The sequence below is a fragment of the Episyrphus balteatus genome, chromosome 3 (genome assembly GCF_945859705.1).
Source record: "Episyrphus balteatus chromosome 3, idEpiBalt1.1, whole genome shotgun sequence".
NCBI lineage: Eukaryota > Metazoa > Arthropoda > Insecta > Diptera > Syrphidae > Episyrphus > Episyrphus balteatus.
Genome location: NC_079136.1, coordinates 9,531,545 through 9,543,964, shown reverse-complemented (window position 1 = coordinate 9,543,964; position 12,420 = coordinate 9,531,545). Strand labels below are relative to the sequence as shown.

At 38.7% G+C, this 12,420-nt stretch overlaps 2 protein-coding genes across 2 annotated transcripts in view; both read right to left on the bottom strand.

Annotated features, from left to right (window-relative positions):
• Positions 1–3,514, bottom strand: part of LOC129913307 (neuropeptide SIFamide receptor) — a 148,825-nt gene extending 145,311 nt beyond the window's left edge. The window contains exon 1 of the mRNA XM_055991913.1: positions 2,548–3,514. Within this exon, the coding sequence (XP_055847888.1) occupies positions 2,548–3,331 (784 nt within the window). The 5' untranslated portion in view covers positions 3,332–3,514. The remainder of the gene's footprint in view (positions 1–2,547) is intronic.
• Positions 3,515–5,503: 1,989 nt separating this feature from the next.
• LOC129913304 (uncharacterized) lies at positions 5,504–11,664 on the bottom strand. The gene is made up of 2 exons (XM_055991905.1): positions 11,455–11,664; positions 5,504–11,396 (listed from the first exon to the last, which is right to left on the bottom strand). The coding sequence occupies exon 2, from the start codon at positions 11,263–11,265 to the stop codon at positions 5,722–5,724; it is 5,544 nt and encodes a 1,847-aa protein (XP_055847880.1). The 5' UTR covers positions 11,266–11,396; positions 11,455–11,664; the 3' UTR covers positions 5,504–5,721.
• Positions 11,665–12,420: the final 756 nt, after the last annotated feature.

Here is a 12,420-nt window from a genome sequence, read left to right as displayed (position 1 = left end):
ATATATACCAATGTGATAGTAAAGTATAAAAGTCCTTGCTTACTTAAAAAAAAAAAAATACCAGCTCGCTCTCTCACCCTCTCTATAATATTGGTATACATTTTATATCCAGTCTAAGGTCAGGCTTGAAATTTTTGTTTCCAGAAAATTAAAAAAAAATCAAAATGGAAGTAGGTCCTTACAATACCAAAACCTACCTATTTGCTGGCTAGCTAGATACTTACAAACAAACAAACCTTAAATTCAATTTAATATCTCTCTAAAGTCTCGCACAGGTGAAACACTACCAAAGTAACACAAGTTTTTTGTCCTACTGCTAGCTAGCTGATCAATAGTACAACTTTGTTTTTTTTATATATGTACATAAAAGTACCTATAATATATATTATTTACCTGCCAGAGACTAGAGTGTCAAATATATAGAAATAACCCTGACGGTTAGGTCGTTGAGCGAAATATTTAGGTCAATTTATCCAGCCACAAATAACCTTGAATGCAAAACAGCCTTCTTCCTTTTTACCCACACCTCTTCTTTTTTTTCGTGTATACATGTATAATTCTCCCAAACCCAGCTATATTTTTCCACCACCCACTCTTGTTCACTCTCTCTCATACCACAAAATACTCTCTGTGAGCATAGAATACCCACCACCTTCAAAATGTATGGTGTTGTGAGGGTGTTGAATTGCAAGGGGGGTAGCTTAACAGTCACCTCTCTACCTAACCTACCTATCTTTCTATCTATTTATGGTGGAAGAACCTAAAGAACCATGAACCATTGATAGAAGAGGCTCTATACACACAACACTCATACTACTAACAATCTCAACACTCATATGTGTTAAACCCCTTTTTTTCCTGTGGTATGTTCGTGTTGTTGTTGTTTTTTGTTGTTATTGTTGGTGTTGTTGCAACATATTACCATTATAACCAGGTGCAGAGTTCAGGTATCTGGAAGAAATTCAAAATTATTATATGCATCACCTCATTATCTCACTTCTTCTCTAGATTCTAGAGGTAGTAGTTGCCAGTGTCAGTACGCCACATGCAACCTAGTAATAGATAGTAATAGTGTAATAGTATCTCCTCGTAATTGTATTGCACGCACGGTTGACTTAAGAATTACGAGAAATAGAGGGGTAATGTTGGGAGGGGGGTAAGTGTTGTATGATTTAAAAGAACCTTCAACAGCTGCCCCAGTACTCTCTTTCTCTTTTTTTTATACCTTCTATGAGGAGGAGAGTTGGGAGGAAGAGAATTAAAATTAAACCCACCTCTCATACCAATCTATACACTCTCACACACCTCCTACTCATGCTCAGACCAGGCCTTATTATTTGTACTCAAAGCCCGCCAGCAGCAGCAGGCAAGCATGCAGACCACGAGGACAGAGAATGGTAGATGGGGGAAGGACGAAATGACACTAACAACAAGAATCATAACATAAATATACAAAAAAAAAAAAAAACTAACACAACCTAAGAGGACGAGGACATATCGACGAATAAAATACACAAATACAATTGCAACATCTCTTCAACACATTCACAACGATACAACACGAATGATACGAGATACAATTTGGTGCACAAACTTATGCCTAAGCTTAATAAAATTAGGTCAGTACTGTGTCGATGATCCTTTTGCTTTTTGCAGCACCCTCTGTCCTCGTCCTCGTGTTGTATAGTGTTTTTGTTGTTGTGCCGTGCCCTCGCCTTGTCGTGTGACTATGCACATGCTCCACCATCACTTCTACCTCTTCGTTTTACCTGGCCTAGCACAACAACACTTCATCATCATCATAGTGTTTTTTGTGTGTTGTGTATATCTAAGTTTTTTTTTTTTTTTTTTTAATTTCTTTTTTATATTTTTTCAAAACTGTTTTTCTTTTATGAAAGAAAGGACGAATGTTAAGAAGGAAGACTGAAAAAAAAAATGGTGCTAGAAGTCCTGCTGCCACTTCTGCAATGTATACAACACGAGATGGATGTGTTATGATGATGAGATGGAGAGGGGAGCCAGAATAGTAGCATAATTCAATACTTTTGAGATATGACATACATCAAAAACTCCTACTATACATAAAGATTTTAAAATCATATAGAAAAAGAGAGAGAAAGAGAACAAGAAGAGAGTGGGAGGGAAAGGGAGGGAGGAAGAAAAAATAATACTAAATCCTAACTGACATGGATATATCTAGAGGTGTACACAATAACAAGCATTTTTCCAGCTCCTTGCAGCCGTATAGAGTATACCTCTTCATCATCTTCATCATCTTTAAAACACTTGAGGCGAAAAGTGCATAGAAGCAGAAAAAACACACACAATCCTCCCCACAACACCTCTCTCTAACCCCATACAACACTCCAACAACACATACAACACTCTTTCCTTCAAACTTAACTTAACAAAAAAAAAAATGAAAAACTGAAAAACTAATGTGCCACATGACAGAAATTATATAATCATCATCATTTTGATGCATTTTTTTTTTTTTGCAAGGATTCATTTTTTTTAAGGATATCAAAAAGTTTTTTTAATACTCACGGACAAATATGTTGCTCATTAAAGTTGCTGGCAAACAAAATACAATCACCAATATATCAGCTATAGCCAAATTAACAATAAAATAATTTGTAACTGTTCGCATTCGTGGTGCCCGAAGGACAACAGCTATCACAAAACTATTCCCGACCAATCCAACAATGAATACGATTATGTAAGCAATGCAATAAACCAGGGTCATAATGGAGGAGTGCCGATAAAGATAGTCCGCATCGGTGAGGCACATCTCATAAACATCCTCACCCGACGACGACGACGACGAACCAGAGGACGACGACAATGGCGAAATGGACGAAGATAAGGACGATGATAAAAATGAGGACGCGACAGATGATGATTGATTACTAGTTGTATCCATAATTGTGGTAGCTAATTTTGCAGCAGCGTGACTAGTGCAGCTGCTGCTTAAATTGCTTAAATTAGATGAACTCCGATTGACCGCTCCGGGAGCTAGTTGTAATACACTGTAGCTAAAATTGTCCACCGCCAGCGCCACAGCCGAGTAATCTAGGCCATTGAAATCGTTTATGTCAATCAATGGATCAGAGCTGGAACTTGACGACGAGGACGACGATGAAGAGAAGGCAGACGACGACGACGACGATGATGAGAAGGGGGTGGCAATCGTTGTGGTGCTAGTAGAACTGCTTGGAATAGTGGTGGTGGTGGTTGTTGTGCTACGATAAATGCACTCAGCCAAGGTGCTGGTGCTTAGATTGCACATAGTGTCTAGCAAGGAGTGAGTACCTCCACCAATTGTATCCATTTTTTTCTGTTTTTTTTTTCGAAAAAAGGAAATCCTTTATTTTTCAATTATATGTGTTTTTCACTTGTGTACAACACTTGTGGACTTATGTGTTTAAATTAAGTCAATTTATTGTTGAACAAAATCGCGTCGAGACGGAGTGCATTTTTTTTGTTCAATTTTGTTTCCTTTTACACAAAAAAAAAAAAAGAAAACACACAGACAAACACTTAAACACTTTGAAAAACACCAATAAAACACCACACTCTCCTGGTGCTATGTGTTGTCTGCAATGAGAGGATTGATTGATTTGTCTAGTTATACAATTTCACACACAAAAACTGTGTATACCACCCTCTCTTTCCCTTTTAGTGTGTTTTTTTTTTTTTATTTTTTGGTAGAACCGAAACCTACCCAAAAAACACCAGGACTAAATAAAAAAAAAAAAAACAACACACAGAAACAATAAAACACTTTATTGATGGAGATGGTGTTCTTGCTGCTGCTTCTGCTGTTGATGCATCTCTTTTACCATCTGATTGCTGCCACACCAGGCTATACCTTTAACATATACCATACACACAATTTTTTTGGTGGATGGATTTATATTGAAGACAACACAACAAACAGGACACGATGCTGAGGACGCGCTGTATCCTTCTATGTTTCTCGAATTTGGAATTTTTATTTTATTAACTTATTTCTTCGAGAGCGATAGTTGATGCAAACGGTTTCGTGTTCAGCGCGACACTGGATACAAAAACATTGAATTTGAAAAGTTGAGTTGTGTGTTGAATATTGAGACGAGGACGACAGTTGATTCTTGTTGCGAAGCTTTTTTTTCGTCCTTATATACATTACATATGGCATCTCACCATCAACCAGCAACCACAACCAACAATCCAGGATCATACAACAGAAACAAAAATATACACAAAATTTAACCAGATGGTATTCAAAAAGCAAACATTTTTACTCATTTTTTCAATATAGATGGCGCTGTTTTTGGTTGCTAGAAGTTTTTTTTTGGTCAAAATTTATTCTCTAGGAACTTTTCTTTCATTTGAGGGTAGATTTTTTGTTTCGTTGGTGTTGTCTCAATGCAGAAGGTGAATTATGCATTTAACTGAAAAATTGGTTCAAATCTCTTGCTACATTGACATTTTTCTTCAATTCATCGTCTGGCCCCCTTTCTTTTCTGGTGTAGATTCCTTATCAACTTTCAGCAGTGGTGGATTTGAAATAAAAAAGAATGGTAGAGTTGCATGACCTATATTTAATCTTGTTTTTTTTTGGGAGTAAAAGCTTTTCATTCAAAGCCAATAAAGCTTATTTGTATGAGTGTTCTTTATAATTTCAAATTATTTCAAAGTAATTCATAAGGAGTCACTTTTGAATGAAGAAAAATATCCCAAGTGATTCGTAGCAAATTTTTTACCTTTGTACGACAAATCGAAAAGGAGGAGGGTTATGTGTTTGACCAGTACCTATGTTCATCTGTACCATCGTAGCTTCTTAATTATTTATTGTAATTTGACAATTAAGAAATAGTTGGAAGCGTCTTGCTTTTCCCCTGGTTAAACGGTATGAGCCATTGAATGTGATTGAATATGGAACCTTCTAGATTCAAAAGTCATGAACTATTGAATGTTGCCCTACAAATATGGCAAATCATTTTCAAATGAATAAATATATCGCACAATTTTTTTTTTTTTTAACAAAATATATAATTTTGTGTACATTTAAAGGCTAAATTACACGGTGTAACAGTCAAAATATACGCCAGAGACCTATCACGTTCTGTAGAGCTAGTCGCACTGATTACGAAACGGTATTTAAAAAGTCCCTAACAGCCCCAAAATCTGGAGTTAGGGGCAAAAAACGGTTTTGTTGACCTTCACCCATTGACAAAAATTTTTTTACAGTTTCTGATAGGAGATAAATATACCTTTTCAACAATGTATAAAACATGTAACTCGGTTAAGCCACCTAGAATTTATAAGCTGTCAAAGTTCAAAAATTCCATTTGTTTCGTCATTTACCCAACTTCGACATCAAATTAAAGTATATTGTCGGCGCGCAGACTTTCAAGATTAAAACAAATTCTTTCCAAAACAAAATCCAAATTATTTAGATGATTTTAATTTCTAAAAAATTATAATTATAAATAAAATATTAAAGAAATTATAATCAATGAGAACTTACAAAGGTAAGAAAACTTTAGCCTTTTGTTAAATCTTTTCTGCGGCCAATCTCAAAGACTTTTTTATCAAATTACAATTGCATTTTTGTAGGTTAGGTTAACCCGGCGGAAAAATTCTAGAACTTTTTGACATTTTACTTTGTTCTTATTCTTTGTGGCGTGGTATTGCCAGAATGATTTAAACAGTGATTTTAAAATAGTGGAGGGTTTATGGCTCGATGACATCCCGGGGCCCGTCTGAAGCTATATCTGAAGACTCCAGATCCAAGACAGCGAGCCTCCCAACCGACCTCTTCACTAAAATGTTCCCATTTGCCAGACGAACATCAGCTACCCGCACAACTCCATCAGGGCCTGGGAAAACGTTTGTCACTCTGCCAAGCCTCCAAGCAGATCGAACTTCTCCCGGCTCAATAACAAGAACAATGCTCCCAATCTCTACTGGCTTTGTTTTTGTGTACCATTTTGATCGTCTCGTCAGCTCAGGAAGATACTCTGTGTACCAACGCCTTGTTAACTCTCTCATTAGGTGTTCCGCTCGACGGCTATACAGCCTACTCCATTGATCGTTGCCAGAAAACACTCCAGGTGCGGTTAAATCCCGATCGGCATCGCCAAAAAGTATGGAATTCGGAGTAAGTGGTCGAGGGTCCTCCGGGTCGACGGGTATATGAGTTAGCGGCCTCCTGTTGATCTGCCCCTGTGCCTCATATAGCGCGTTCAAAAGAACATCTTCTCGAGGTGTCACTCCCTTTAAGGTAATTTCTATGCTGGATTTGATAGATTTAATAAGGCGCTCCCATGCTCCACCCATCCACGGTGAGTATGCAGGTATGAAACGCCAGAGTATGCCCTCGTACTTGGCGCAGTACTCACCGAGAGCAGCCTCCATCTCCTTCACATCTTTATCTAAGCGGTTCTTTGTTCCGACAAAGTTGAGACCATTGTCGCTATAGATGAATTTGGTGACCACACGAATGATGAGAAATCGACGAACAGCCATATAACACTGGTCCATGGTGAGATCATTGAGCACCTCAATGTGAACGGCACGGAAACTCAAACAGGTAAAAATCATCCCATATCGTTTTACTGTGCCTCGTCCATATTTGACATGCATGGGACCGAAACAGTCTACCCCCACATGGGTAAAAGGTCTCAACTGAAAGGCTAACCGACCTTCAGGCAACTGACCCATAAATGGTGTTACTGCCTTTGCCTTGAGTCTTTTGCACATAAAACACTTTGATTGGACTCGTGCCACGGTCGAACGAATGCTTATAATCCAAGCTCTTTCCCTGATGTCTGAGATCGTTGTTGCCGTTGCAACGTGATTGTTAGCTTCATGGTGGTGTTGAACTAATAACTCAACTAGCGGATGGTATTTTGGCAGTATGGCAGGATTCCGTGATGCGTATGAAATATTTGCTTTCTGTATTCTTGAGCCTAGTCGCATAGTACCCTCTTCATCAATAAACGGAGACAGATTCAATAAAGAACTTGTGGGTCCTAAACCTCGATTAGATTGCAAGCAAGAAATTTCATCCGAGAAGACCTCTTGTTGGATTTTTCGAAACACCCAGTCCTGAGCTCTTAAAATTTCTGACGGTGTTGCGAAAGGCTCTGTTTCAATGCCCTTCTTACTCAACAAGTCTTTAAAACGAAGTAATAGTGCCACTACTCTGACTGCCGAAAACCATCTTGCTCGAAACCTTGGTTTCAACTCATCATATATTTTGAATGATATTGGTGGATGTTTATGCAAATTTACTGGGAATTTAGATAAATCAATTGCGCTGACCTTATTCGCCTCAGCAATAACTTTCCCTGGCGTAACTGGCCAATCAACTTGGGGAAGCTTCAAAAATTCAGGTCCTGCAAACCATCTCGAGTTATTAGAGCTTTCTGCATTCTCACACCATCTGGTTCCATCATCCGCAACATTATCTGCAGATCTCACGAACCACCACTGATGCGGATTAGTAGTTTCCAAAATCTCCCCAACACGAACAGCAACGAAACTTGGGAATTTAAAGGTGGAAGAACTAATCCATGAAAGCACCGTCTTAGAATCGGACATAAACATTATGTCATCAGCTCGAATTGAGTGAGAATTTCTCACGGTTTCCGCAACCCGCACGCCTAGCACAGCTGCCTGCAACTCTAAACGAGGCACTGACAGTCTCTTAACAGGAGCAACCTTCGCCTTAGCCATGGCGATTGCCACTTCGACTGCTCCACTCTGCTCGAAGCGCCAATAGGAAACAGCAGCAAATGCCTTCTCCGAAGCATCCACAAAAACGACCAAACTGATTCTTGAGTGATCCGGGGTAAATGTCGTATACGAACGAGGAATTTTGATTTCCTCTATTTGCCTCAAGATTCTCATGAAATTCAGCCACTGCTCTCTCAAAACACAGGATATCTCCTCATCCCAATTGAAGCCTTCGCGCCAGATCTCTTGCAAAATAAATCGCCCTCTGATGATGAAACAAGAAATAAGACCAAGGGGGTCAAAAACTCTCATAATCGTTCTTAATATTTCTCGTTTGGTTATATCAGCTTTTGATTCCGACATCTTCTTTAAAAATTCTTCATCGTAGAGCTTATAAATCAGATGATCAGATGAAGGTTGCCATAACATACCCAAAATCTTTGTGACATAACTCTCGGACTCATTGGGATCGATGCTGACCAGGCTTGCTTTGATATTCGATTCAGGAATCTGGTCCAAAAATGCACGACTGTTCGATTGAAATCCCACCAGCTCGAAATTCATTGCCTTACAGATTTCAATGGCATCCTTGCTAACAGCAACAGCTTCCTCAACCGTGTCGTGACTATTAAAGTAGTCGTCAACATACGTTCGGTTGACTAGCCCATCTACTGCTTCCGGACACTGCTGCTTATAGAGGTTCGCATGATGATTTTTCACAAATTGTGCAGATGTGGGAGAGCAGGAAGGTCCAAACATCATGACCTGCATAATGTAGACAGCTGGCCTTCTAGAAACATCGCCATCTCTCCAAAGAAACCTCTGGCAATGCTGGTCCGCTTCACAAATTTTAATGCGATGGAACATTTCTCGAACGTCTGCATTTACAGCAACTTTTCTTTCACGAAATTTGAACAGCCCAGCATGAAGAGGTACCAAGTTGTCTGGACCCTTCAATAAATGCGAGTTCAATGAAACTCCATTCACCTTGGCAGCAACATCAGCCACAACTCTTGGCTTCGGTGGATGTTTATTCTGGTTCACAACCATAAATGTAGGTGTATACCAAACTCTCGGATGTTCTTGACACAGTTCTTCCTCTGTTGCAATCCTAGCGTAACCTTTGGATATTAATTCTCGCATGTATTGATTCATCCACGTCAACAGCTCAGGTTTTTTCAACAAAGACTTCTCAAAATTAATAAGTCTTTTCTCAGCCATGGGGTAGCTATCAGGAAGCTCGACGTCATCGGAAGCCCAAAGTAAACCAATCTCGTAGTGGTCGTCAACATAGCGCAAGGTGCGCTTCATCACTTCTAGAGCCCGAGCATCAAGTTGGCTAACAAATTTTCCGCTAGGAGGCCGAACCCCAAATTCCTCGGTTGAGAAATGACGTTTCACTAGATCATGAAGTTCTTCATCTTCCTTGCTGATCCCATGAAAGTAGGAAATCGAAGCTATTCTTGGAGAACTAACACAGGATACGCTGGTTTCCATCTTTGTTGTACCAAAGACGGTCCAACCTAGGAGTGTCTTCATCGCATGTGGTTCATCATCTTTACCAGATCGCTGACGGCTACCCACAAGAAGCTTGGCTTGATCTAACCCCAGTAATATTTTCGGCCTTGCATCATTTAAATCCGGCAACGGCAAGTCTCTTAGATGCAAGAACTTTTGCTTTAAAGTGGTGACGTTAACACTCTGGTGTGGCAGTTCCAGATTCTTCACTGTATAAATGTCCCTTAGCATATGTCGTTTACGTTTATTTATGCCAGAAACATGTAAATTTGTACGCAAAGAGTCCTCAGTTCTGGAAACGCCTTTTGTCCACTGGAGTGTAAGCTGCTCTGGTTCACCTCTCAAGTCCAGAAAATCGAAAACATCTTTTTCCACCATCGTAATGGATGAGCCATCGTCCAAAAATGCAAATGTGTCTAAAGACTTGTTATTGTTCCCAAATAAACGAACGGGAACAACTTTGAACATAACTGGTGCTTTAGGTTCAAGATGCGACGAATGAATTTGCGACGGTGGAACGAAAGGATGAGCCGATGAATTCAAAGTTGACTTCGTTGTTGACGGATGAAGTAACGGATGATGATTTTTCGAGCAGCCTTCGACACCACACAATTTCTTTTGTGAACAGTCTTTCCATCTATGCGGTGATGACTTTAAGCACCTAAAGCAAATAGCTTTGCTCTTAGCAAATGTGAACCTTTCGTCCAAAGACAAAGCTTTAAATTCTTCACATTCACTTAAGGTGTGTTTGGCTCTTTCACATTTGACACATTTCTCTTCACTCTGTATAACTGGTTGGTGAGTCAAAACCTTTCGTGATGAACTGGAGCCGCTTGCTTTGTCTGACGAAAACTGCTTTGTTGCTTTAGATAAATCTGGTGGCAGGTCGTATAGTTTCTCAGTAAGAAAAACAGCAAAATCTTCTAAATTCGGGTGCGTCTTCTTTGATTTTCGTTTTTGCCAGTCGTGGTATTGGCCGGGAGACAACCTACTTGCTAGATCTGTCAGGATATAGTTGTTGTCTAGTTCCTTACTTAAATTCATTGACTTGATGTCCGCAACAAACCCATTCAGCACCACAGCCCACTGACGCAGTTTTGTATCACTCGGTGAGCTCAACGACGGCAACTTAAGAAGATTCGTAGTGAGACTGTGCACTAAAACATCTGCCCTACCATAAATCGCACGTAATGAGTCCATCACAGCGTTTGCATCAGTCGAATACCTCAGACGATCGCTCACCAGATTATAAGCTTCGCCTTTTAGTGCCTTTCTTAGACGAGAAACATTTTCTTTGGAACTGTATCTGCCTTCAACCGTTGTTGACATGAACACCGATTCAAAATACGGCCATTCTTTATTATCATGCCCCGAAAAAGTGGGCAACTCCTGGACCTGACTGCGATTCAAGATCGTCAATAAATTTGCCATATCTGACTGATGGCACGAACTGTCTTGTGACGCATCTTGCAATTTAACATTGCAGTCTTTTTGCCCCGACAGAGGTGTTGAGTGAGCAGCAGCAGGACCAACCATTTGCTTGTGTCTGCAATCAATTTGTCGAATCGCTTCCAGCCTCTCACTAGCAATCTTTTTTAAATCTGCTGAATGAACAGAACTCGCTTCTTGCCTTGTAACTGACGATGTTGCAACCAACTGCGCTTTCAGCGTGTCCATTTCTGCTTTCAGAGACGCGATTTCCTTGTCTCTCGTGTCAACGATCGTTTGTGCCACTCTAGCCGCCTCAATCAATCCATCCACAGCAGCTAAAACATCATTTTGAGTGCTACTTGCCGTGGCACCTGCAGTGTGTGTAACCTGTTCCTTAATTTGACTTCCAATTTCATCGCAATCATCTCTACGACAAAACCAAGGAGTAGCAGTGTCAAATAAAGTGGGGTTAAAATCAGCACACTTGTAATGCCACCACCTTCGGCATGTTTCACACGAAACCATCTCATCATCATCGGGCAAATCACACTCCGTTGAAGCACAACTGTGTACCATGTCGGTTGACATAATTGAAGTCTTCGTGGTGCAATTCCAGTTAACACCAACTTTAAAATAAAATTATGTCGGCGCGCAGACTTTCAAGATTAAAACAAATTCTTTCCAAAACAAAATCCAAATTATTTAGATGATTTTATTTTCTAAAAAATTATAATTATAAATAAAATATTAAAGAAATTATAATCAATGAGAACTTACAAAGGTAAGAAAACTTTAGCCTTTTGTTAAATCTTTTCTGCGGCCAATCTCAAAGACTTTTTTATCAAATTACAATTGCATTTTTGTAGGTTAGGTTAACCCGGCGGAAAAATTCTAGAACTTTTTGACATTTTACTTTGTTCTTATTCTTTGTGGCGTGGTATTGCCAGAATGATTTAAACAGTGATTTTAAAATAGTGGAGGGTTTATGGCTCGATGACATATATATTTTCACAACAACATGCTGTTTTAAAAATATATTCTAAAATAATATTTATTTCCAAATCAAACGAGGTATTTCTTATGAAAATCAGTTCAAAATTGGCTTAGAAAAAAAATATTTACGATTTCAACCCAGATACAGAAATTCGAACTTTTAGATATAGAACAAAAATGTTGTTTTGGCACGTAGTAGGATAACTTGGACGCCAGGATTTGATAACGGGTTTTTGTAGAGGAGTTCAATACAAACATTTATTTTTATTGGGAGGGGGTCTATCTATCCCCGTTTAGGTGGGAGGGACAGTTTTCTAAAAAAAAAATTATGAAAATAAAAAAAATTATTAAAAAACAACGGCAACGCTTACAGTCATAAGTGATACCATTTCCAAAAGGCAAAATTGTGCATTTAATTCTAATTTTTAAATCAATATATTATAAATGATAGTTTTTGAAATAATCGATTTCAATGTTAAAAATAGGCGAACAAATTTTTTTAAAAACTCATTTTATACTATTTTTGTCCAGACTGTGAATTTTAATAAAAACATATTATTCACACAGAAAACTGCCTCAATTTATTCCTTATCGATTAGTGATAACTATATGTTTCTATGTCTTCTAGTTTTTGAGAAAATTATTTTATCAGATTTTTCTTTTTTCAAAATATTTTTTGTTTTTATTTGTTTTTATTTTTCAATACACCCAACTTTGCCTTTACTCTCTTCTATGTGAAAAATGTCGGTT